This window comes from Anomalospiza imberbis, chromosome 7, assembly GCF_031753505.1.
Source record: "Anomalospiza imberbis isolate Cuckoo-Finch-1a 21T00152 chromosome 7, ASM3175350v1, whole genome shotgun sequence".
In the NCBI taxonomy this organism is placed as follows: Eukaryota; Metazoa; Chordata; class Aves; order Passeriformes; family Viduidae; genus Anomalospiza; species Anomalospiza imberbis.
The window spans coordinates 14,723,652-14,750,627 of record NC_089687.1 but is presented as its reverse complement, the minus strand read 5'-3'; the positions used below and the strand labels follow the sequence as shown (position 1 = coordinate 14,750,627).

General features: G+C 48.0%; 1 protein-coding gene and 1 long non-coding RNA gene across 5 annotated transcripts in view; one reads left to right on the top strand and one right to left on the bottom strand.

The window, feature by feature from the left end:
* The window catches only part of IGFBP2 (insulin like growth factor binding protein 2), a 58,385-nt gene extending 57,234 nt beyond the window's left edge, over positions 1-1,151 (bottom strand). Inside the window, exon 1 of the mRNA XM_068195507.1 lies at positions 621-1,151. Coding sequence (XP_068051608.1) covers positions 621-1,020 — 400 coding nt within the window. The 5' untranslated portion in view covers positions 1,021-1,151. The remainder of the gene's footprint in view (positions 1-620) is intronic.
* Positions 1,023-25,452, top strand: LOC137476984 (uncharacterized). 4 transcript variants are annotated; one of them, XR_011000763.1, is made up of 5 exons: positions 1,023-1,161; positions 10,244-10,353; positions 15,725-21,869; positions 24,487-24,837; positions 25,237-25,447. It is a non-coding gene; the product is annotated as an uncharacterized lncRNA (long non-coding RNA). The 4 variants fall into 4 exon arrangements; XR_011000765.1 differs by lacking the exon at positions 1,023-1,161 and having other exon boundaries at positions 9,740-10,353; positions 15,725-23,983; positions 24,050-24,837; positions 25,237-25,452; XR_011000764.1 differs by lacking the exon at positions 1,023-1,161 and having other exon boundaries at positions 9,745-10,353; positions 15,752-21,869; positions 25,237-25,446.
* Positions 25,453-26,976: the final 1,524 nt, after the last annotated feature.

Below are 26,976 nucleotides of genomic sequence, written 5' to 3'. Positions count from 1 at the left end.
AGACTCCAACCTCCAGCCTGCCCCCTGGAGCAGTCCCTGCATTCCCCCCGCCCCCCACCTCGTTTCATTCCACCCCTGGGGTTCTTGCGCCATACCAAGGAAACCTCTCTAACCCCCGAAGAAACTGCACCCCCAAATACCTCATGTTGCCCACCTCAGGGATGCGCTCATGCTTTGTCCCCCCTCCAGCGCTCCTTTCATTCCCTCACTCTTTGTGCTTCCCTGGACTTACTCTCGCTCCTCTCCCGCAGGGATCCCTCATGTCTGCCCTCTGCGGGGTCGCTGTGCCCCGGGAGGACCCCCTCGAGGTCACCCTTTAGGATTCCTTTGTCCCCTGGACGTTCCGGCACCCCGGCGCTGCCCCGGCGCTGCTCCGGCACACGTTCCCCGAGTGCGCGGCGTCCAGCGCCCACCTGTCCCCCCTGCTCGGCACCCGGTGAGCGATGCACGGTGCAGTCCCCAATGCCCGAAGCCCGGACGGCGGTCCCCAGTCCCAGGTCCCCGGCGCGCAGTGCCCGGTCCCCGGCGCGCCGCGCAGAGCGCTCGGCGCCCCGTCCCCGGTGCGCGGCTCTCGGCGCGCCGTGCCGGACCCGCGGAGGCCGGGGCCGGGCGCTGCTCACCTGCGGGGCGCTCGGCGCTGGCGCCGTACTCGGCCGTGTCGCGGCGGCGGGCGCAGGTGCCCTGTCCCTGCACCAGGGCTTGCAGGGGCAGCTCGGCGCCGGGGTCGGGGTAGCAGCGCAAGCCGGCGGCGCAGCGCGGCGTGTAGACACCGCACGCCTCGGCCTCCAGGCGGGCGCACACCGGGCAGCAGCCGCAGCCCGGTTCCCGCACCAGCTCGGGGCAGGGCGGGCGGGCGGCCGGGGGGCAGGCGGCCAGGCGCTCCGCCGTGCAGGGCGGGCAGCGGAACAGCACCTCGGGCAGCGCCGGCCCCGCCAGCGCCAGCGCCGCCGCCGCCGCCGCCAGCAGCAGCCGCGGCCAGGCGGCCCGCGCCGCGCCGCGCCCGACCCCGCCGAGCGCCATGGCGGGACTGACGGGCGGCGGGGCCGGCAGGTGGACGTGCCGCTCGGCCCCCCGGCGGGCGGCGCGGGGCGGAGAGGAGAGGAGCGGAACCAGGCGGCGTGGCACGGCACGGCCCGGCGAGGCACGGCACGGCACGGCGAGGTAGAGCACGGCCCGGCGAGGCACGGCTCGGCTTGGCTCAGCGCGGTCGGGCTGAGCGGAGCTGAGCGGGGCCGGGCGCGCCGCGCCGCCGCTGGGTCCTAGAGCCGCCCCCGCGCCCGCCCCCGTCCCCCTGCGGGGGTCGGGGCTGTCCCTCCCGGTGCGGAGCGGCGCTCCGACCCAGAGCGGGCTGGGGCCAGCCGCACTCAGGGCTGGGGATGACCCAAAGAGGAACTGGGGAGTCTGAGCGACACGGGGCGAGGGCCTACTGTGGTGGGAGACAAGGTCTCCCTCCCGGGGTGGGGGTCTGCCCCGCTGAATACGGCGGGGCTAAACACGGAGGAAAGACCGTCCTCCCAGAGACACCTTGAACAGGGAGGGATGGAGATCCCGCTCCATCAGAGGGCCGGGGTCGTGCCTCACAGCAACACCCAGTGCTGAGAGAGGGAGAACTGGGTGATCTCCACATCCCCAAAAATGAGGGGAGCTGGGGGGTTCAGCAAGGACCAACTCTTACCCTGCTGCCGCAAAAGTGCCTGGCCTGGTACAAGCAGCCTTGTTTCAGTCCAGGTGCCACCTTGGGCATGGGGGCCAACACCTGGACTCAGGGACAGTCCCAACACCCAGTTGCTCACCAAAAGTTGGTCCTGGGAGCCACCGTGCCTCCATGGGAACAGGACCCTGCAGCTGGGAGAAACCTCTTGGAGACCCAGGGCTCCCTGCCCATAGGGATGCCCCATGTCTTCAGCCTGGCTGCCCACTGGGTATTTTACCCCTGATCAAAGCTGTCTGCAGCGGACTCAGCACCTCCCGTGTGGCACTGCCTCACGAGGCTGACCAAAAGTGGGGTACAGCCAGAGGCACAGAGACAGAGGTCTCTGAGCTTTGGCGTTTTGGTATGAAATGCCCATTTCAAATCCCATCACACTCCTTTTCCTGCTGCCCGACTGCCACAGGCTACACAGAGAGTTTTAACTACAAGGGGTATTACATAGAGGTGAGTTTTTTTCTGTAATAAAAAAATAGTAACAGCAAAGTCAAGGGAATGCAACTGAGCTAATGAAGCTGGAAAACTCAGTTAATATCTTTGTGGGGTGTATGGTTAAAGTCAGGCACTGATGCAGCCCGAGTTCCCTCAGCCACGGGAAAAATGACAGCTTTGGAGCATTTAAAATTTGCTGGTGTTATTTTTTGTTGTTCTGGTTTTATTTTTTTTCAAATTAAGAAAAATGCAGAATGCTGCTGTTGACAACTCGCACAACACAACTTTTGGCACAGGATTACTCACAGCTCTGGAGTTATACAACAACATGTTTGTTTGTGAGATTGATGACTGCAGGGTTGGTTGACGGACTGCAGCGTTCAGCATGCTCTGTGAAATCTGTGATACGTCCTGGGACTGAGTATGCAGTCCCATCCCAGTCTCTGGGTCTTCCCAAACAATAACTCAGGTTTTACAAGAGTTTAATCAAGCATGGTCCCTTTCTCTGTCTGCCCATCATGCTGCAGATACCTTACCACATAGAAGCTACCCACTTGCTTTAGTTTTTAAAACACACCATTGCTTGTTTGCACCTTGCTTAAGCTCGACACTGATGTTAACCAGTCCCATTTCACTTTGGAAAGCATCCAGTTGGTGTTGGGGTCCCTGTGGCAGCAGCACTCGTTGCTCTGAGTGCAAGGGACTCTGAAATTCCAAGCCAACCAACATGTTCCCCTGAAATTACAAGCAAATAATGGAGAGATTTTTATTCTACTTCATGTTACAAAATGTCTTTTTATATTACAGAACCCAAATTTTAGCCTGGGTGACTTGAGAAAGTCTCTTCCAGAAGACAAAAAGAAAAATAAATGCAGTAAAAAAGCCCAGCACAGGATTTGCAATTGTTACTCCCACAAATCTCGAAGTGGGAAAATGGGATGCACAGCCGTGCATACCAGCAGCCCTTCAAAAGCCTCCCTTTTAAACAGATTTCCCAGCAGATGTTCAATAGAAATGGAGCAAATAATTTTCACTGCACACTTACAACTTCTCAGGGATAGCGGGAAGGAGGCTCTCGGTACCTTTTTTATGATCTGCTGTTGACTTCACTAATGACTCACATTTGGTTCCAATGAGATATTTTCATATGACTAATGAATCTATATTTGGAGGCGTAAGAGGGTTTGGCTAATTATCTGTTGCAGTCAGTTAAATATTCCAAGTATTCAAAGTAGGTTTTCTTCCAGTGGTAAATGTTATGCCCTCACAGTCTGTCTTCTGGTGCTTTAAAAGAGCCCAGAACTTTGACTCGCACCAAGCTGACATCTGGGTTTCTGCATGTGTAAGCACAAGAGATGGCCTGAACTTAATTATACAGCAAACCAATCCTGTGTTTTTTAGGTGGCCAATAGGTCATTGCCCAAGGGACGATTTAAACCTGATTTTTCAACACGCACTTGATGCTTGCAGCGGCCCATTTTGCTGGGGGCATTTACTGGGGTGCCATTAATAACTCCTGGCAGGGGCAAATTCCTTCTAAGCGCCGTTGTGTAGGCTGCTTGTGCACAAATCATTTTTCCATAGGGAGGGCTCGAAATCTGATGAGAGAAGGGAAGGTAGAGAGAAGGGGGAGGGAAGGGGCTCCGCTGGCTCAGCTGCCTGAATTGCAGAAGGACATTAAACATAATGATCCTGTAGGGAAAGAAACCGTACTTAGCTCAGATGTGGGAACGAGCCAGGATTTCCTGTTCATATGCCTCTTTAGTAGGTGCTCGGGCTGTTCTCCTTTTATCACCGTCATTTTCTTTGTCTGCCACTAAAGCAATAATGCCGGTGCAGATACAATGGATCAGATGTTCCCCCTGCCCCTGCTGCTGCAGCCCTGGGCTGGGAGACCTCTCTGTGCTGCTCTCCAACTCCAGCAGAACAATAAAGAAGATTTTACAGCTGTTATGGGGATGGGGGAGGCGGGGAGGCAGAGGGAAACAGCTTGAGTGCCCGTGGCCAGCTATAATTTCTCCAGTGGGTCTTTGCTGACAGTTTTAGGATTAACAAGTGAGCTCTGTTCCCAAGCATTTACCCCTCTGGATAAGCTGGCCTGTTTGTTCTCAAGGGTTTATTTTACCCTACAAAATATGGCATTGCCAAACAGATGTAGGCTTGTTCCTAGAAAGGCAAGTTATAGCTGAAGCTGCATCTCACACAGGCTTTAGCCCTTGGAATTGTTTGGAAATGCTACAGTATTCCTCCGACCCTTTTCAGGGCAGTTTTTTCCCACAGACGTGCTGGTTGATTCTTTTATGGCTCTGTCCTTTGTCAAGGATGAATTAGGAAAAATAAACTCACAAACAAAAAGTGGAGGCCCAGCACAGAGATCCTCTTGCTACCAATGATTAAGAAGTATTTTACAGCTCCGAGTGTGTGGGGGGAGAAAACAAAGTGCCCTTCTGCCTTTTTCTTTCCCTCATTTTTTCTTCATGGGTAATGGGGCACGGGGGAGGGGGGGGAAGAAAAAAAAATGTCAAGAAGATTAAAACAGTGTTTTAATTATTTTTAAAGTCCTCCTTTTCAGTAGACTGACACAAAGTGTTTTGTAGTGGGTGCTGGAGAAAGTCTCCCGAGTCCCAGAGCTGGCATGATGAGGGGCAGGTGATGGTGAAGGGGAGGCTGTGAGGAGGAAGGTTGGGATTGATATATTTGTGCCTCCACTTTCTGTTTGTGAGTTTATTTTTCCTAGTTCATCCTTGACAAAGGACAGAGCCATAAAAGAATGTTGCTTTCTCCCTGGAGATTTAGCAAAGCTTGGCCATGAGTAAAAGGTACTGGGAGGTAGGAATTGCCTCTGGTGCACAGTGAAGCACATCAGAGTGGGATGACATTCATCCCCATTCCTTCCTAGGGGGTGCCAGGGGAACATGACCAAGGCCAGAGTCAGTAGCAGGGGCAGAAGCAGCTCTGTCCTGCCCTCTGCCCCTGCATGGGGGACCTTTACTCCCCCTGAAAAGGAACACTAAGCCTTAAAATCCAGGCTGTTGGATCCAGCCATGGAATTGGCTCTCTGTCCCTCCCTCCACACTCCCCATGACTGTAGGTCCCAGTGCCCCAGCCCTAAGCTGAATTGGTGCATGAAACTTAACCTGCCTTCAGCCACTTTGCTGAAGTAGCTTTGCTCATTGAATTGGGGTGGTGGGAGTGAGCTCAGCAGAGCCCTGCAGGGAGGAGGGAGGCACTGGCAAGACCCTCTTGTTCCATCCTGCCCACAGCTGCTCCCCAAGGCAATCACACAGTAAACAGCAAGGTTTTGAGGAAATAAAAAAATGGCCCAGAAATGAGTTCCCAGCATCATGTCTTCTTCCTCGTCAGGGTTACGTGCCCAGAGGTTCCCTGCGTACCTTACCTGCACTGCCAGAGTTACACCTGTGGTTGCACATCAGTCTCTTGTACTTCCACCCCCTCAAAACTCATCAGCATGTTTCACACTTCCATCAGCACTTGTTCTCTGGAGCCTGGTTGGCTCCCCTGCAAGGGTTTCAGGTACCCCACAAGCTCCTGCACACCCGTAGCTCTGCTGCTCCACAGGTCAAACTCAGAGGTAGGTCTGGACCTGCCTGGTGCCCCAGGCACCCCTCTCCATCTCATATTGTTTTCCCCAGGTGCATCAGCACAGCCAGGGTTCAAATGTCAGCAGAAGGGTCAATTATAGGCCACTTTATTTACATTCACCCTATCTGAAATGTTTTTAGAGCAGCCCTAAATGCATTATCTTTGAGTCTGATCCAGTAATTATGAATGCTTAGGAATGGTCCAGGCTAGTTTGTTTAGGTTTCTCCAGCATTGATTAGAGATTAGCAGAGCTGAAACCACCCATTAGCTGGAAGGCATAAAGCAATGGGGAGTCTCATGCTAAGGGGCCAGGTGCTCGGTACTTACCCTTCTCCCAGGCATCACTGCTCTCCTGCAGGGGTGCAGGGGAGAGAGGCAGGGTGTCACAAGTTTGTCTGGTCTGCAGTTGCCATACAGAGCAGAGGCTTGTGCACTTGGACACCCCAGTAGTTACTCCTCACACATCCTTAAGCTTCCCTCAAAGATGCCTTCAATAGTTGCAGGTGTTAAAAACACTTTGAAACCCAGCAGCTGACCAGGAGGAGGTAAGGAAAAAAGGTTCAGTATTGACCTAGGCAGATCAGGCACAATGACTTAGCTTATAGGGATGATCAAACAAAAGTAGAGACGATTTATGTGGAGACTATCCTTGATTTCTGCAGGTACCAGGGCTAATTGCTCTTGGAAGAGGACCTGGCAAGGAGATGTAGCTGAGGGAGAGGAAGGAAGAACCAAGGCAGCAGTGCATCTTTGCAGAGATATTCCTACTTTAAACAAATCTCTGTTTGAAGTGGGCCTTGGATGGCTAAAGGACCTAGTACTGTACACAGCTTCTTTATTACAGTTTCCCTGTGGCAGTTCTCAGCATATCAGCAGAAGTTGACTTGTTTACAAAGATACAAATTCTCAGTGGCTTTACAGACATCACAAAATTCCAGCTGTAACTTAGAGGGAATGGGCAATAGTACTGTTCATATTTGGTGACTAACAGCCCTTGCTTCTTACCTGAGGACCTGCTCTTTTGGCCTTAGAGACCGTCCACTCCACCATGATTTCCCTTCAGCAGTAGGAATGCTCCTGAAAACACGTGCCTGGGTGTAAGAGCCACCACAATCCATACGTCTCCACTCCACCATGATTTCCCTTCAGCAGTAGGAATGCTCCTGAAAACACGTGCCTGGGTGTAAGAGCCACCACAATCCATCGTCTTCCAATGATCCATGGTTTCCATGGGGATTTAGATCCCAAGATAAAAGTTAGATTAAAAATCCATTTGCTTCAGTGAGTCCAGATGCTAAAGGGTCCAGCTTCTTGGAGAGGGCTGGGACAGCCTCTCAGTCCCTGGAATAGCAAATAGACAGCATCCCCCTGACAGACATGAGAACCCAAAGATCCTTTTTGCATTGACAGGCTTCCCGTCGGTGCCTGGTACCCCTTGAGCAGGGCAGCGGGATGAAAGCATTTCAAAGCACACATAGATGCTTAAGAATTTTGTTAGCAGCATCAGCCAACATTTCCACTTGCTTTGTATTTGCTGTTGGAAAAGTAATAACAGCTTTGGAGAACCTACTCAGGAGAGAAAACAGCTCTTTTCTAGGCACCATGCTGGGATACTGCTTTGAGTAACAACATTGCATGCAGGAATGGAGAGGAAAGGGGCTGCAGCCCCAGGGAGAGCAGGGATTGCTTACATGAGTCCACAGAAAGTACTTGGATGGAAGAGGATGAAGGAAAGGAAAGTGTAGTGTGACTACATATTAAGAAAGGACTCCAGCTGCTGGTCTCTATCTGCCTATGTCAAAGCCTCCTCGGGGAAGTAACTTTATTCATCTCATGGGACAAATAAAACAAGTACTGGAAGAAACACAGGGAACAGTTGTGTTTTGGCTGGGGCAAGACAGACCATTCAGATCTTGACTCAGAGCACAGAGCTCTCCTAGGGCAAGAGAAGTGTTTGAAGGTACACTGACGTTTATGTCTAGCACAAAGGAAACCCCAGCACTAGAAGTCCCCTGGCTGTTGAAGAACAGGAGCTACTCCAGGACTAAAGAGCACACAGGACTGCAGTGCCTTTAACCCCCTACCAACTTCTTAAACAAAAATTTCTCCAGTCCCATTTCCCTGGCCCTACACCTCTCCTGACTCATTTCTGGATATGTGGCCAAGGCAGAGGAAGATGGAGCCAAGAGCTGAGGGGACAGAACATCTTGCAGGAACAGGTCCTCATCCTACAGCTCTCCAGGACCTAGATAAACTCTGTCCCACCTTTGACCCTGCTCAGTAGCAGAGACCACTTGTAGAGGACCTTGGGGCAACCAGCTCTGCCCTTCTGCCTCCAGACAGAACCCCTTGCCCTCTTCAGCAATACATAGGAGAAAGACTGAGGAACCAGCCCTGTAGAAAAGTGTCCAGGGGCCAGCAGAAGAGCAGAGGGCCTCAACTCATAGTATTTAATCATGTGCTTTAAAGCACACTACCTGTCAAGACAGGTGTGGGAGGGGATGATCTGGATGATCTCATCCCAGGGTAGCACAATGAGCCCTCCTGCACTGGTGCAACCCTGCTGAGACAGCCAAGCAGCCTGAGACTCTCCTACAGCAGTGAGTCTTTCAATTTCTTCAGTATGTTTATATGTACCAGCCTGTGAACACAAGCACTGACATGCAGCCCACAAGCAAGACCCCTTCTGCAACATTCTCTCCAAGCATCACTGCTGGTTTCTGGCTTGCTTCTCTGGACCCTCGCTGTGACAGAGGAGGAGCTGCACTAACAAACTCTTCACTTTCTTGCTGATGTGGACACCCTGCCAAAGAAAAGGCATGACTAAAGAAGGTTGGGCCACCACTGCCCAAGGCTGTATATTCCTTCCATCCCAAGAAAAAGTTCCCTGGTAACCCCACAAACCAATACCTCCAGGAATCCCCCACCTAAAGCAAACATGCTGTGCAGAGCAGACTGTTCAGCTAGAGACTATCAGAGTTCCCCTTCAGAGCTGGAAAAGGTTGTTTAACATCTGCTCTGATCCAGTTTTGAGTATCTCCAGCCACTCTGGGCTAAACCACTCTCTTTCTGAAATTATTTTCTTTTTATTGAGATAGAACTTGCCTCACAGCAGCCTGCCCCTGTTGTTTCTTGTCCATTTGTGGTGCCTCTCTGAGGAAGAGACCTGCTCCATCCTCTCTGAGCCCTCCCTTTGGAGAATCAAATACAGCAATTGGCTCTTGCTCTCTCTTCTCCACATTGAACAAACACAGCCCACAGCCTCTCTTCATCACTTGCCATCACATGCTAGTAATTAACCAGACCTTTTATTAAAGATTCTTGTATCTCATTCAGCAGTAGAGCATGATTTTAGGTTTATAGCTGTGTGTCTATTTCCAAGAATATTTTACTGGCCTGATGTACAAAGATGCTTAGACCTTAAAATGAAGTAATCTGTGCCGCAGAGCAAAGCTTGCTAATTAACCCTTCACACAAAATCACTACAGCTAAAATCTCAATGCATGAGCACCGGCGTAACTCAATGGAAGGGCAGGGACTTTTAGGAAGATAGCAGGAGGGATCCAGATCCAGGTTTGCCTGGACATCAGAGCTGCATGAGCCAAGCTCTATCATGTTGCTTTGAAAGCAAGCAGACATTAAAGCTGAGGATGCTCCCACTCAAATAAACTAAATTTGGATTTTAAACACAGCCCCACTCTGCAAAGCAGCTCTATAAAAATGTCATTGTGGGACATCCTGTTTATTGTCTCTCTGATCCCAGATGAAACCCACTCCACAAGAGAGAGCTGTTTTCTAATGAGCTTTCTGCAAGCACAGGTTCTCCTCCCTCACCCACAAGCTCTAACCCCCATGGTCCAAACCTACCTCCCCCCAAACCCTATGCAATATCCTGGCTTTTGGGATATCCACCCAACCAGAACCTGATCCATTTTCTTCATCCATGCTGGATCCATCCTTTACAGCATCCAGCTCTCCCTCCTGTCACTCTGTCCCAGTGGGCACTGCTGGTGTGGCTGCACGGAGGACCAGGGAGCAGTCAGGAGCAAACACACCCTTGTCTAAGGCAATAAACCAGTTACTCACTCATTTCCTACCAGAACAGCTGGTAAAGCCTACTTTTGAGCTGGAGTAAAGCCTACTTACCTTTGTTACTGGGATTTTCCAGAAGAACCTAAGAGAACAAGGAGCCTGTGCACTACAAGCATTCAATGAGAAATGAGTATATGATTTCCTTCAGCATTTTTAACTCTACCAGCAAGTACAGCCCAGTGCTGACCTTTTACAGGAAGCAAATGCACAGCAACTGGTGTTGGTTTCCAGCAGTGTCTTTTGAGAGCTGAACCACATTTTAATTCCCTTTGATGATGCACACACACTAACTTGTGCTGAGAACAAAGAGAGAGCATCCCAAAATAAAGGACAGGAATATCTGCTTCTCTTCAAACTTGCTTTGTTTATTTTTTAATTTGCTGATTAAATCTTAAACCTTATCCTCAGCCAGGTGTAAGGGTGAACAGTGCACATTCCCAGAAAGGCAAGGACTTGATTAGAAAGATTCTGTCCTGCAGCACATGGGACTGTGAAGCTGCCAGCTGGAACAGTAACAGGTAACAACGTGAATGTCTGGATGCACTATAGCTGTAAAGGAGCAGCAGGAGCCATGTGAGTAGTGTTTGTGCACACGTTGGACAGAACTGCTCCTTGCTTTTAGTAGGCTGGGGAAACAACAGCTTCTCTGGGGAATCAGCTTTCAAGACCCCAGAGCCTGTGATCCAAAACAGACCCAAAAAAGAGGAAGATGTCTTCTGAAACTGCAGGAAATAAACACAGGAAACAAAAAATATTAAAAAAATACTTCCTGTATCTAGTCAGACTGAAAAATAGCTAAAAGTTTTGAATAGAAGATCATGCCAGTAGCAATCGGGAGAACAATGTAGAAAAAGTTAAAATATGGTGTTACTGGCCAGGAGAAATGGAAAGATGCAGGCAGGTGAAGAGGAGAAAAAAGGGGTTGGGCAATGTGATCTTGTCTGCTGAGAGCCCAGAACAATCCCAAAAGATCTTTCCTGAGCAGTGAGCATTGAGGGGGGTATTGCAGGGACAGGATTGCTGTCTTAGCTCTCTTGCCCTCTGCCGGATACCAGGAGCTCCTGGGTGAAGCAGCACAACCACAGAGTCTGACCAAAGAGTCAGCTCTTTACAGTCCAGTGCTGCCTTTCTGCAGGGCTACATGCACTGGGAATGCAAGGAGACTGGGCAGAAAAAAGCTGAAGAGAGAGCTAGAAACTGCAATGGATACAGAAAATTATGGAGGGCAAGCTAAAAAAAAAAAAAAAAATTAAAAAATGAAATATCACAGAAGGATAACTCTTGCCAATTGTGTTTCTTTGAATTGCCCAATGTCTTAATGAAACAAGATTTTTCTAGCTCGGGTTCTCAAGATTTGTGCATCTGTCTCCCTGAAGGACATTACCGCTGCTTTCTAGTGTTGCATCAATATGCCTAGAAGAGGTTGTCAGGAGGATACTGCCATGCTCCTGTCCAAGCAGGACTACCCTGCCCCATGGAGAGGAGATGGGGCATAGCTGGTGTTATAAAAAGATGTCCAGCTTTCAAACTCCTCCAGCCACAGAGCCAATACAGAAACAATCCCAGCCCAATGGCTTTTGTGGGCCAGCCTGACCTAGCAGAGCAAAAACACAAAAGATCTCCTAGGAAATAGCTTTTGCATCTCTTAATTTCATGGGACAGGTCAGGGCAGGTAGCTGCATGGAAGCCAGCCAGGATTCCTGTATACCCACACCACCAGCAGCCTGCATATGAGCTCCCACAAGGCTTAAGTCACGGTCTGTGGGAAAATGTCAGCCTCTCCACACAAACTATTTTCATCAAAAAAATCACTGCAGAGGTTTGATAGCAAGCTCAGCATGATCGACATGCCACTGACATATTGCCTTCATCCTCCCAGGCAGGTAGAGTCTTTCTTAGGACAACTTGAAGATCCCCCACTGCTGAGAATTCACTGGAAAACCCACTTTGGTGTGGCAGAGATGGGATTCAACCATGTGGCTTCCTATACTCAACACTGCCACTTGTAAAATTACCACATTGCCCTCCATACCAACTTTTCTCCCACAAAAGCAAGTAGGTGCTTCCACTCCAGCATGACAGTAACCTCTCACATGAAGACAAGGACTGTCACTTCATGAATGTTGACATTGTGCCAATAAACACAGTCATTACTCAAACAGGGGCAAAAGCACAGTGAACAGTATGAAGTGTTTGGTAAACCAGTTCACCACATTGGTCTGAACTGGGAAGAACTGTGAGAGATTAGTCTGCCAAATCCTCTGCTGGAGTCCCTTCCAAATTACCCGAGCCAACCAGGAGAGCACTGGCTGAGAAGCTGATGGGATGGGGTGTTTGTAGGCAGCTGGACTTTCCTGTGTCTAGACTGACTTGGGGGCAGGGGAGGGATGTGCTCCGTGACTCACCCGAGCACCTGGCAGCATGGCAGTGGCCTCCACTCTGCCCAGCAGCTGGGCTGGAGGAAGTTGTGTGTGTGATCCCAAGGAGAACCACTCTGGAGCTGGGCCTGTGTGCTGCGGTGCTCTGGCTGGGGACCAGGCAGTCTGGCTGCAACTCCAAGGCTGGAGCACACAGACCTGTTCCATCACTGCTTCAGTCCATGTCCTGTTCTGTGCCTAACTCATGGGATCACAGGGGACATGACTCTTCTACCTGAGCTTGTCCCCAGAATAGGACTCTTCTGCTAGCCACATTACTCACACATCCACATGTATCCCACATAAGGTCTGGAGCTCGGCAGCCAAGATCCAAGCTCACATGCTCTGGATCATCAGAGACACTGCTTCAAGACACCCAGAATCCTTTGGCAGGTCCCTTGAACATGAGCAGGTCAGAGCTTTGGGTATCTGCTTTCAAACCCACTCTGGAACTGGCACCATGGATGTCACAGCAAGCTTGTGGCTGCCCCAGCCAAGTGTGAGCCCAGGAAGACTCACAGAGCTGTACTTCATACTGGGATAATAAAGCCACCATCCCCTGGAATGACAGTGAACTGTCCCCAGAAGAGAACAGTTGTGCTGGTGTAACTGCACTGGGCACTCCAGTAAGCTCAGCTAAAGTCACTCACATGTCACATCACATCCCACCCCTGACCCACATAGTTCTGTGGGTATGAGTCTGTATCAGTACTCTGGCCAGAAAAATTAGACATAACAAATATAGTTTTAAAGAAAGGGGGAGGAATATTTTTCAGGCCTAGGGGTAGAGGGTGTTGTCCTGAACTGCAGAAGAAAGTTCAAGGTCAAATCCTCCTGCATGCAAACCAGCTCCTCCAGCAATGCTTTGCAGCACTTACAAGTATCAATCCCTATTCTAACATCATCCATACAACCATCTCTCTGCTTTAGGCACACTCTTATTTTTGAAAAACGTCAGGCTGTAAATCAGTTCTGCTCCTAGCTGGCAAAGTCCTCCAGGTAAGGGCAATGTCCAGATAATACCTGAAAACCATGTGACAGAAAGCCAGGTGATGCTGCCTGGTGATGCTGCCGGGTGATGCAGGTGCATCAGTCCATGCTTCTCATTCAAGATCTAAATGGAAGGTTTGGCCCTCACAGTTCTTGTTCTCACCTCTCTTCCAACACTGGGACAGACAGGTGGACAAACAGCTCATAGCTGAAAGACCCTGAACCACTCTCAAGGGATACCTGTCCAAAACCCCTTTCCCATCAAAGATTACCCAAAGCCTTCCTATAGGTAGTAAATGTCCCAGCCAGCCAAAGTGTTGCTTTGTGGGTTGACCTTCAGTCAGATGAGCTAAAACCAGACTGAAGTCCTGTCTTGGGCCTCACTGCCAATAGGTGAAGTTTTATGAGCTGGTTTTCTTGTTTTGTTTTGGGTTTTTTTTTAACTATTTCATTCTTCTCATTGGAAGAGGCAAGTGGTTGACTGTAAGGAAGGCAGTGATGAAGGCCACCCCACTCACAATGTTTGTTGATTCTCACTCATCTCTCCCAGCCTCCGCCACAGCAGAAGCTGCACAGGTTAGACTTGCAAAACAAAGTTATCTCTTCAAATATGATGACAACTCAGCCATTTGGTGAGCAGTATTTCCTGCAATGAAACCTCTTCTTGTAGGTATGCTTCCTCCTCTGAAAATATGTCCTCGTGTACTACAGATTAATCTCTGTCCCATGGACATGGTATTCCTTCATTTTTATTATAGTAAATTATTTCCAGGAAAAATACTGTATAAGGAAATTAACTGTGCTACAGATGCTAAAAAATACATCTTGTATGGCTCAAAGCAATCAGCATAGTCATTTCTCTACTTTACCCATTTTCAATTCCTTGCCACCCTTAAAAATGATTGAAGAAGTTGTATAATAGAGGTGTAGCAATTTAGGCCTTGAGGTCTTTACCTGTTCTTTAATTCAGTTAAATCCTCCACAGAATATTTTTCCAGTACCCATGACTTCAAAGCGCCCTTGTTCAATGCATCCTTTATAGTGTTCCTCACCACATAGGTGTCCCATGGACTTCACAAAGATTTTGGGGAGCACTTGGCAGCCCCTCCGCAGGGTTTAGCAGAGCCACACAGCTGGAGGGGCAGCTCTGGCCATCTCACAGGAAAAAGCCATCAGCACAGCAGGGTGCCAAAAACTCATGCTTCAGTTCCAAGTGAGAAAATCCCATAACAGAAACTGTGCCACAAACATCTGTGCTCTTGCCTTGGCCAGGTGAAATGGGCTTCTAATTGGCCTCTCCCTGAAAACAATCCAGGGACAGCAGTCCTGAGGATTGTGCAGTACAGATGGAGCAGTGGTTGCATTCCTCAAAGTGCCCCCATCCAGGCAGTCCTGCTCCTATGTGTTCACCTGTTGGGCTTGCAATGGGCCACCTTCGGGCCTCCTGATCAGCCAGGGTCACCCTATCTCCACTGAGGTCTGTCAGCCCAGGTCTCTCTTTGGAGGAGATCTGATGGGCTGAGCCATTTGTCCTCCAGGCTGCCCAAAAAGACCCATCTGGGGCTATCTGGAGCGCAGGGAACAGATCCTTCCCGTGATGGCTCACCTTGTCCTGCAGACGTAGATCTCCTTTTGCTGGCCTGGTGATTAGAGAACTGCTCCCAGTGCCAACTCCTTTGTTTCCTGGCTGTATGCTGGGACACGCTGGCCTTGTGTTCAGATTTTTCAAATATTTTGCATTGTGGTTTTCCATGCAGTGCTCAAGATATTTTGCAAAAGGCACCTTATAAATTGACTCAATAAATACACATAAAACATCATGTTTAATCCTTCCTTTCACATTCTTCTCTTGATTATTAAAATGTCCCAAACCTACTGACTCCTTCCCCACCCTGTGTTTAGGCCAGCCCAGTCCAACTTAAAATACTTTTGGCTTCCACAGGAAGACTGGAAAATGACTATTTTGTTTCAAGAAAGCTTGTTTTGGACTAAATTCAGGCCTTGTTAATGGTCAAAGCAAAGAATGGCTGTACAGACTCTCACATCAGGTGCACAAAATAATCACAGCCTTGGTGGCGTTTTCATGCGAAGGGACATGCCACTGCCATACAGTAACACCTCCACTCAGCAGCCCTTCCTCACTGGGGCACTCTGAATGGGAAACCATACATACAAAAGAAAAAAATCTGAAGGATGGAGAGGCTAAACGACGCATAGACATAGGGTGAGCAGTGTGGAGACAGCCTTGGGGACAGTCAGGGCCTGCCACACCTTTGGAAGCATCAAAAAGGTGCCTGACTGCAGTGCATGAGTCCTAAAAAGTGGGTTCAGCCACTCCAAAAAGCAGGTGAGATGGGCATTTGTTTTGAATTGACTTTAGAGGAAGATCCATCAAACCTGCGTTTGTTTCCTCATTTCTGTGTTATTTGCACTTTATCCAGCACCAGGGATGTTCAGCCATCCAACTCACCGCTTTCATCAGTCTCCAGGTCCCATTTTCTCCTTGCAGCCCAGCTCTGCTCAGCACCAAGAGACCATGGTTCAAGCACCAAGGACCAAGGTTCTCCATGCATTAAAAAAGGAATGGGCGGAGAAGACAAGAAGTGGTGAAGGTCAGATTGTGATGGTGGCACTTTATCCTGCACTGACCTGTGCTCTCCACCTCTGAGGTTTTCTTCAGCAGCTGAGAGATGGAGAGCTAAGTATCAGAAGAGCATTTTGTATATCATGGGTAGTACCTGAGCATTCAGGATTTCCCCTGTCACCAGGGGACAGAATCTCATCTGAAAATATGCAAATTAAGCTTTGTTATCTGCAGCATAGCCACAGGGCACAGGGGGAGACTCACCACCCACAGAGGCAGGAGAGCACCCTCACCTGACAGGGCACAAGTCCCAGAGGATGATATCCATGCTCTTTAACAAAACTGCAAATAAGGTCTCATCAGGTCACAGGTCTCTCGGAACAGCTGAGAGACCACACTAGCCCAGATTTTGTCCTGGAGCCCTAACCCTGTGGTTTAACTTTCTTAAGAGATTTCTCTAAGGATCACAATGTTCTGGACAAAAGACCTTTGGGACCTCTTGGGTAAATGTGGGCATTTTTTTTATTCATTACCAGCCTCTGGCTGCATTAATACCTTAGCTATTTCATCACAGGCCTCTCATGCCTGTTAATATGTCTTTTGGACTCATTTCAGCCCACAAGCCTTCCAGTTCCACAGTTCTGCTGTACAGCCTTGCCCTTTTTCAGAAGAAGCTGAGCGCTGTGGTCTGGAGGTTAAGGCCCTGGAGACTTGTGTATGGGACAGCTGGCTTCCATGCCTGGCTTGCTGCAGCCTTTTACCCTTTCCATCCCTCTGAGCCCAATGGAGGAATTGTGGTGGAAGCAGGAGTGGGAATTACCCTGTGAGCACATCCATCTACATCCAATGTTCTCACTTCTTCACGGATAACCCCAAAACATCGTGGTAGCAGTGAGGCCAGCTCAGCCAGCCATATCCAATACTTGTAGAGTTTTAGTGCAAGACATGAATGAAGGAGAGATCAGGCTGTTTTGTTTGATAAATGAAGGGATTGACTCATCTTTTGACACAGTTCTATTTAAAGATGGCCACAGGCCCAAATGGAGCTTTGTCCTAAACATCTAAAAGGGAAAGTCCTTTTCACAGTATTTTTCTGGACTTTTCTTTGCAGAAATATCTTAGTCCAGGGGTCAGGAAAAGCCTGTGTGTAAAGCCAGAGATAGCAAACCCAAACCCATGCAATTAATGAAAACCAAGCCTTGAGGAGGGGGCATGACGATGACCTTCAGTGCCTTCTGTGGGAGGAAGATGCACAGAGCAGCAAAGAAGCTGCTCCCTATCCAGTACAGTCCCTGCTCCATGAGCTCCTGGTGGTTTCCCTGCCCATCTTTGAGGACAGATGGATATGATGCATGGAGGGTTTGTTCCTCTTCAAGGCTTTTAACAGTACTTTAATGAACAATTAGCAAAGCTGTTCAGGAAGAAAGGTTGTTAAAAATGTTGCTTTTTGCTGCTAAAAATTGTCATTATCCTTGACCTCTTTTAAAAGTGTTTCTTAGATTTAAGATAAAGAAATAAAATCTACAAGGTTTACAGCAAAAGCCCATAAATTTGGTTTAAAAGAAAATAACCTCAGAGTTGGGTTATTTGGTCATTTTCCCATGAAAAATCTATGAGAAAAGTCCTCAGAGAGAGATGTACCCTGTTGAAATGCTTAGTTTCACAAAAACGACTGGTTTTCATAATAGGAAAACAATTGATGTAAGAAAATAAGAAACATGTCTGATGAGAGAGTTCATATGGGTTTGGCTTAATAGGAACTACTGGATCTGGTATTCTTATATTCTTACCCTGTGACACTCTTTCTGAAACTGTCAGTAAAGAATCTTTAATCCTATAACCAGGTAACTGAACAAGATGACGTGTCTTTGCTCTTTCCATTATAGGCATGGATTCATTGTTCTTGAAGGCCTTCATTTGCAGTATTCAACAACTGAACAATTGCCCCATGCCTTCTGCTCATTAATTACATCAATGAAAGGAATGTATTTGATTTGATGGAGCTTATATCCATCTACACCAAAAAACAACATGAGTGACACTTTCTAATACGAACACTGTATTCAGCAGTAAGAGAAATGTCACAGTCCTTTCCAGGATGACAATAAACTGATAGATCTTGGAGTTTTTAAAGCAAAGATAAGGTAGATTAATTCAGAATTTTCCTCCCAGTGCCAAGTCTGAAGCTGAAGCCTTGCCAAATCTACTACAGAAGTGCAAATTGGTGAGGAAAAGCAATGAAAGATATGAACTTGTAACTTGTTTTCCTGTTGCTCCACACAGTATTTCAAACCACCTACTCCAAAACAGCTGCCTCTGTGGCACACACATCCTACCCATAGAGAAATCCTTGAAGGAAGTCTTCCAGCATGGTCCACCCAAGCACTCCTTTTTTCCCCAGCTTCCACCAAGGGAACAAATACAGGTCTCTCCTGAGAGATGCAGGTGATGACTTTAAGGACCTTACCTATGAGTAGTAGAAGAAGGAGGGAGGAACTGGAAAGGATATGGAGGTGCCTGGAGGCCCAGTGAAACCTCTCACAAGGCCAGAGGGGCAGACAAACTCACTTACTGCTATCCAAAATGTACAGCACTCCTGCCCTCACTTTTCAGGAAAGGATCAGAGGTAGCACTAGGCAGAAAATGTCTGGTTCAAAATAGCTATCTGACCATGTTTTTACCTATCAGCAAGCTCACAAGATACCCCTATCTGCTTGCCTTTCTTCCCATAAATGTTGTTGGGCAGGTCCAAGCAAATAGTTTCACAGTGGCTCTGGAAACTTAATCCATTTTTGGCTAGAGGAGAAGCCATCCAATTGAGCCAACAGAAGTTTCAGTGCAGCCAGGAACAGAGAAAGAGGAACCTTTTACCAGTGCCCTCTGCAGACACATTTGTTGGGCTGAGTTTTGAAGCTGGGGCTGAAGTATATGGGAAAGAAAATGACTGAGGACGAAAGATGGAGTGGGAGGAGAGATTCCTTATGAGATCTACTCTTACAGTCCTGAAAAATTCTAGCTCTGGAACTGTTCAAAAGACTGGATGACCAGTGTCCCCTTCATCTTACCTGAGCCACTGCTTAGCCAACTGTAGTGGACCACTTCAGATGACCAAGAGAATCAGTCCATTAAAAAGAAATGGTCATCTGCATTTTGGTAAGGGACTCTGATTCAGCACCAGGCTCTTGAACAATGCAGCTTGCTGTCCAGGTATTTCTCTCCCTCTGCCTAACCCATAAGCTCAGAAACCAGCCAGAAGAGACTAGAACAATCACTCAGTCTGAACTCTTACACAAAACAGACCACAGAGCCCGCCCCAGTAATTCCTGCATGAATACACTGCAGTCCTCTGGAGCCACTGGGAATACAGGGATGGGAACAATAGCTTTGAAAGAACAAATCAAACTTATAAAACAAAACAAAAAAAAAAAAAAAAGGGGGGGGTGGGAGCAATAAAAGTCACGATGAGTCAAAGAGGTAATTATGTGTGATAGCAGGGTTCCTTTGGCTGGGGACCAGCAAGAGACACTGTCTGCATCCAGCCCCTGGGATGAGCATGACAGAGCAGTTTGTGCTGCAGAGAATTAAGTCTCCAGACAGGAGAAAGGCAGCCATCCGAGACTGGGCCAGGCCTAACTCAGACACGCACAAGTCATCAAGCTAATGTCTCTTACCTAATTGCACACACAGAGACATATCCTGCAAGGAAAACAGCCTGAGAAACAGCCTCACGGAATGGGCATTAAACAAACGCATTAAGCAGGGGAACAGTAATCCTTCCTCAGTGCCAGCAGGGTGTGAGACATTTCTCATCCACAGGACCACAGCCATTCAGTCATACTCAGCCCACAGGAATCCCACAGAAGCAAGAAACTGCAAGAAGCTACAAGCCCCCCATCACTGCTTTGTGTACAAAGGCTCAGGGCAAAGAGGAAGAGATGTGACTGACGATATGTGTGTGCTGTTAAACACACGTCCCTGGAAGGGACTGTGAGCCCCAGGTTTACATTTAGTAATGAAATCATGAAATGTGAGCAGCAGAAGGAGCCTGAGACTTCTGGGTATTTGCAGCTCTGCCTGTTTGCTCAGTGATTCAACACAGCACTACTGGGCTTCTTAGAAAAGGGCCATGAGTCATCCACACCATTGGTTCCTTCCCTCTCCAGAAAACCCCCAAACCAAGAGAGTGAACATGGGAGAACAACAGTTTTCTGAATGGAACCAGTTGGCCTCACAGATTCCCCCATCTTTTATCATGCTGGTTATCTGTAAACCTCAATATCCTCCAAGCGGAAGTGGAGGATGTGTAGCCTGATGTCCTCAGATGTCAGTGCTTTAGAGTTAAGAGCTGATGGTTTTTAAAGTCAAAAACAGAAGAGACGTCAGAAGGACATTCTGCTTTCCCTCCTTCAAACACCGACAGCTCTCCCCAAGCCACTTCTAACAAATGCTTGCCTAATCTCCAACTTGGAGCTTCCAGACATGACATTACTATCACCTCAGTTCATCACTGTGTGGCCATCCTTATTGCAGGGAAACTGTTCCTATCACAGAATTTTAGAATTTTATTGCTGGAAAGGACCTCTGGAAGTCTCTGCTCCAACCCCCAAGGCCAATCAGATCTACTTGGCCAGAAGATGTCCAACCAACACTTAACCCATTGCTGGAGTTTCAGTCATCACTTCTTGTCAGGTCTGCAATGAATGCAGAGAACCAATGAGGCCATTTCACCTAACAGCAAAATATTTTGCGTATTTAAAAACAAAGGTTTTCAAAAAGGCTTTCCTTCTTCAGATCCTTTAGCCTTTCCTCATAGGTCATGTTTTTGAGACTGATGATCTTTTATGCCTGCTTCCCACAGACAATTGCCAGTCTCCAGCCACACAGATCCTGGAGCTGCCAACCTCATGAAGACTACTGTGACTGTAGATGGGAAGAGTCAGATGCCTCCATGGCTTCCTCCATGGAGAGGAGAAAACAGAAGAAAGGCTGGAAAAGCAGAAACAGCTCATCAGATGCTCTGAACACCCTTGGCTCATCCCTTGGCTCCCTTCTCCTCACATCTCTGACAACCTCAAGCATGAAGATGTATGAAAATTCCACGTGCTCAGTTCAGCTGTTGTACTTATTGCTGTGCCAACGTTCCATGCTCCAGCTCTTCCCCCGGGCTATCATAAAAGAGTGGAAAACCTCACTCACAAAGCCATAATGTTACCTAACTGTACCATCCTAAACCCCCTCCCCATCCAGAGGAAAGCCCTTTTGTGTCATGAACAGGCTGAACACAGGCCAACTGCTGACCAGCAAACTGGGAGGAAAGACACTCTTGGCAAGATGTGTTCCTCAGGATCCAGAAAAACTAGGACCAAGTTTCCCTTGGCTGTAAGCCCACTCTTAGGTATCCCCTACTCTGCAAATTCCTTTGTGGCATCACCCCCATCCTCTTCCCAGTCCGGTCCTGGGAGGTGTTCTTCACCATCCCTCCTTGCCTGTTCCTATCCCTAACAAGAGCACTTGTTACTTTCCTGACCATGAGAAAAACCCTCACTCGACTTCTCTTCAACCTGCCCTAGTCCTGTGTACTCCCCACATCCTCCCCAAACACGTGCATTTTAGAACCAAGAAATTCCTCTCAAACAGGAGGTGCTTGAGGACAACAGGACTTTGAAAAGAAAGGGCCTTGCCATGTTAACCAGAGGTGCCTGCCAGCCAACAGCCCAGCCCCTGAACACACAAGGAATTTTGACCTCACATAGTGAAATTTCCTAGAACTTTAAACTTTGTTGTTGTTGTTGTTGTTGTTGTTGTTGTTGTTGTTGTGTCATTGTCGCCCTCTCTCTGGCTCTCTCTTGCTTTTCAATTTTCCACTTGGCAACCACGTTGAAATGATGCAAGGGAGCAGCCACTGCTTAACTGCAAATTATTAATTAGCTGCCAAGGAGTCTGTGCATGACTGCACGCAGGGCAAGGGGGGGGCTCTGTCCTACATTACAAAATCAACCGACTGGCTTGGCACTGCTTTTCTGCCCAGAGATATAATTTAGTGGTGAGTCTCTATTTGTTCCTGAGCTGATTCCTAAGAGAGAAGGCACTTGCACGGTCTGTTGAGGGGGAGAGGGGGAGGATAAAACCAAAACAACATCCCGGCCTTGGTGACCAAGAACTGATCCTTTAGCTGTTGAAACTCTTTTTGAAGAGCCTCAGTTGCTGTTAGAACAAATACTAATTGTTCTCAGCTAGGGGCTGGCTATATATAGCCTGAACAGGCCATTCTGCTGTGAAATATCAGTCTAATAAAACTGGGAATGACTTCAGGTGCTGAGGGCTACTCAGGTCTCTATGTTTTCCTAAGACTTATTGCTACCCCAGTAGGAGCAGACACCTCTCTGCTGAGACAGCATGTCTGGCCACATGTGCCCTCCTGAACTGCTGCAACACAACTGAGAGTAGGTTTGCACAAGCCGTGGCTGAAGGCACTGAGCTTTTTGGTGCTGTATGTACACTTTGCCCTAGACACGTCTCTGCTCACAGAACCTCATAGTTTAAATACTGAAGACCAACAAACATCCCAGGGGGGATCTGTTCCAATGGGTAATTGCCCTTATTGTTAAAAATTAACAACAAAACAATAATCGTAGACAGCTGGGCCTTTCGTGACTTTTATAGCAACATTCCCACAGCTCCACAAGAGACATTGTTTGGGATTCACAAATAAATTTTCACCCCAAACCAGGATAAATCTTTAGTCAACTGTTTCAAATACCTTCCCAAGAGGGAATGGTCACTTCCCATGTGGCTCACCATGGCATATCTTCCTGGCATGCACATCTCTGGAAGCGGGGCTGGGGGCTTCAATGCTTGTAGGAGCCAATCTCCAGACAAGTCTTGTACCCCCAGAGCTGCTGCATCCCTCATTTTTTTTTTGTGTTTTAACTCAAAGCATTTCCTAGCCTTGACATTGACAAGAGACTTGTGAGCCTTTGGTCACCCCTTCCTTCCAAAAGATCATCTGGTGGCAGATGGCCCAAGGCAAAGGGAGGCTCAAGGGGAAGCGTAAGCATACAAACAGCTGCAGCCAGTTCATCTTCAAGGAGGTGGGCAGGGGTGACCAGGAGATGGACTTAAACTGAGTAGAGCAACAACCCCAGCTCCTGCATGCCAGGCTGATACCTAGGGGAAGAGTGATGGGAAGGGTGGAGGGAGATTGGTCAGCTGTGATGATCTGCGTCCTATAAAGCCAAAAAGGCATCCTTGGCTTGGAATGCTCTGAGTGCCAAACCTGAAGTGGTCTTGAGACTGCTATTTGAAGGCAGACCTCAGCTGCACCCTGCTTGTCTCTGCTTGGGTGTCTCCTTCTTCTACCACTCATAACAATTTGTATTTCTGTATGCCAGGAAGTGCTAACCAAGACTGAGGGTGCAGGCTTGCAAAAGGCATGCAAACCCTCCTGCAGCTCCCTGAGATGCTGTGGCTGATGTCTGACACTAAAACACAGCAGGGTGATGTAAAACATCACATAGACCCTGTCAGGATCAGCAGGAACAGCCAGTGTTCAATTCCTGCCCTGAGAATCAGAAACTTGGTAGTCCAGACCAAGAAACATCCCTGGGGAATCTGCTCCACTGATTAGTCAACATCACACTTAAAAAATAATAACAAAATAATAATAGTAGGCAGCTGTGCTTTTCCTGCCTTCTATAGTAACGTTCCCACAGCGCAATGAGGGACATTGTTTTGGGTTCACAAACAGCTTCTGGGACATTTACACATCTTTATCTCTTTTTCCATGGCTTACCACTCACCTGCTGGACCAGCCTGCAATAAATCTACTGGTAGAAAGTACCAGTATTCTACCATGTATTGGTAGAAAAGTACACGGGTTTGCCTGGCAAGGTTTTGCTAGCAGGGATGTCTTCTGTGATAATCTGCCAGAAGCTTCTCCTGTATCCAACAGAGCCCATGTCAGCTGTCTCCGAGATGGGCCCAGGGCTGGCCAAGGCTGAGCCCATCCACAATGGTAGCAGCACCTCTGGGATAATGGATTTAAGAAGGAAAAGAAGTTACTGCACAACATCAATTGCTGCCAGAGAGAGGAATGAGAACATGTGAGAGGAACAGACACCCAGATCAGTGAAGAAGGAGGGGCAGGAGGTGCTCCAGGTGCTGGAGCTGAGATTCCCCTGCAGCCCATGGGGAAGACCATGGTGAGGCAGTGGTGCCCCTGAGGCCGTGGAGGAGGGAGAGAAAATCAGGAGTAAAGTTGTGCCTGGGAAGGAAGTGAGGGTTGGGAGGAAGGTGTTTTAAGAGTTTGGTTTGCATTTTCTCATTGCCCCATATTGATTTGATTGGCAATAAATTAAATTAATTTCCCCAAGTTGAGTCAAGCAGCTTTGGTGGGCACCTGGCAGCCAGCCAGAGTTGCACCACCACACAGACACATACAGCAAGCTTGGTCCTAGCTTGGGTGAAGATTAGCATTCCTCCACATTCTGGGATATGGAAAGAGTTGTTCAAACCAGGCTCATAGCAACCTTTGAGACGTCGCACTCAGAGTTATGTAAAATATTTTTCCTGCTTTGGTAGCTGGCAAACTTTGTTTTATAAGAGAAATGGAATTTATTAATGCAAAATATTTATCAAGTCTTTTTACTTTTTTCCCCAAGGGAGTAGAGAGGTTGACCAGGAGTCTTTAATCTTTGTTGGCTTCTGAATGTTAAAAATGCAGCTGATTTAAAGCAAAACCACAAGTCAGAGTCTGTCTCATTTCTATGCAACCCCTTTTTCTACAAGTGATGGCAAGTTTTCCCTTTGACAAAGGCACCACCTTCCTGCTGTGATGGCAGGGAATGCTCCTGAAATGTATTCTCAAAGGCTTGGGTGATCTCCATGCTCCAGATGAACAGAGGCAACAGGCAGTGTGCAGGACCCTCTGTGCTCAGCTGGCCCCAGTGGGCAAAACAAGAAGATATTCCATGCCTTAAGGGCCTCACAACACGAAGAAGGATCCATGTAAGGTGAGAACACACCAAAGAAAGAAGGGAAGCAGTGGGAAAGAGCAGGACAGTACACTGACCAAACAAAGTAGCCTGATTACCATTACAATCACTCTCTACCCTTTGAGAGCAAAGAAGTAACACATCCAGCAGCTCTGCCACCATTTCTTATGCCTCGGATTCTCCAAGTGAGCAATGTGAAATGACTTATCGGTGATTAAGGTATATATTGTAAAACCATCACCATCTTCACCTGCTATGCACTGGTGCAGTATTAATAGTTCAAACCAAAGTAATGGCCAGGCTGCTGATGGGCTCAGATTACAAGCCTGTTTTTAGGGCTGGGAATCTTCCATATCTGTTTGATTGTTTACAATCTTCTGTCTTTTCCTTGGACTGTTTTGTTCTTTGTTTTGACAGGTACCAGCATAGTCTTCACCTAAGGTCCCCAGGGAGCACCACAGCATACACAGCATTTCTGTCAGAGGTGGATCTACTTTGGAACAAGCATCTCTTGCTTGCTACAGGAACTTGCACTTCTTTGTTTCATATTCCTCATGCAAAAAGAAAAATCTTCAGCTAAGGTTAAAAATTAATTGTTTAATGACTAGATTATTTATTTGTTCCTCTTTTTTCCTTGCATGACTTGGGTCTAGTTTTCATTTAAGGATTTTTTTTTTAATGTTCTCTTTACAGGTTTGTCTTTTAATCTCAAATCTAATCCATCATAGTAATAGTGGGGACAGTTTCAAATGCAACTGCTTGGATGGAAACAGACATGACTGATAGAACCCAAAATCCTATCTTCAAGCAATCAACTTGCCCTCACAGCTGAGATATTAGAGACAATCCTTTGTTGCATCAGAACTTCTTCCTTCAAAGGTGAAGCCCAGTAGTGGGTGGCAACTTGGAAGAAGTATATTCAGTGAAAAAGGCAAGTGCCCTCTTGGTCCATCACTTAGCATCAAATATATTTACTTGAAGGCATCAGGCTCTCTCTCCACACTTGCAGAGAGCTGAAGCTGTTCCAGAATTGCCTGAAGGGCAGAGCAAAACTGTGACTTGCAGGACATTTTTCTCAGGGTGGGGAAGGACTGCAAAATAAAACGTTCTCCTTACAATGGGAGGTTTAATCAAAGAAATGGAGAAGAGTCACAGAGCAAATTCCTGAAACTAAACTCATGAGTTATAAATAAATATTCCTCAGTGTGAACAGAGGTCCCTTCAATAACACCTACTGCTCATTGCAGGCTGCAGTGTGATGCACTCATGCTCTCTAGCCCCACAACTCAATTCCTCTGCAGCACCTTCCCTGCATCCCACAATGAGCTCCTTCCATGAAGAGGAGGTAGGACTGAGCACAGGGAGGGGAATCCAACATCCCAACCTGAACACTAAGGCTTGCTCCCAAGGTGTGTCCATCGGATGACTGAAGGCCAGGAGAGCAAGTCAGGGGCAAAGCTCTCCAAATTCTTATGCAAGATTGTCTTCAGTGAAGCCAAAGGGAGGTGTGTAATCTCATACTGATGAATACCGACGTCCTGGGATAAGGTTTCCTTTAGGGAGACAATGAGGTTTTCAAGGGTGCTGCACTGGCTTCTCACTGCTTTCTTTGCTTTGTAAATTCCAGATGCCAGAGCGGGCGCTGCTCTTTGCCTGGGGCAGAGGGAGAGGAGCAGCCCAGTCTGAAGCTCTAATCTATGGGTCCTGCCCGGCTGCAGGCACCACCTCCAGGGCTACTTCTGCACCCGGATAAGCACTGGGGAGGAAACAAAAGGGGAGCATGACAGCCTCATTCACTTGCTAATAGGCTACTGGAAGAAAGACATCAAATCTACAATTACCATGCAAGGACACAGTCCAGCTTGCTAAGAACAGAGGAAAAGCAAGAATGGCATAGGAGAGGAAATGGATTAGGTTTTCCACAAGCACCCCAAAATCCATGCTTCCTACTCAACAGGAGCCCCGGGAGGTTGAGCAGGGCTGTGACACCAAACAGTTGAACACGAAACAATCACTTCTTTTTGGCTCTGGTTAGAAAAATCCTTTCTTGCAGAGCTGCCATAGTTCATGTGCTTAGAGCAACAGTGTACAAAAAGAAGGGTTGGGGTTTTTTGGGAAGGAAGGTGGAAAAAAAAAAGAGCACAAACCCTGCACTGG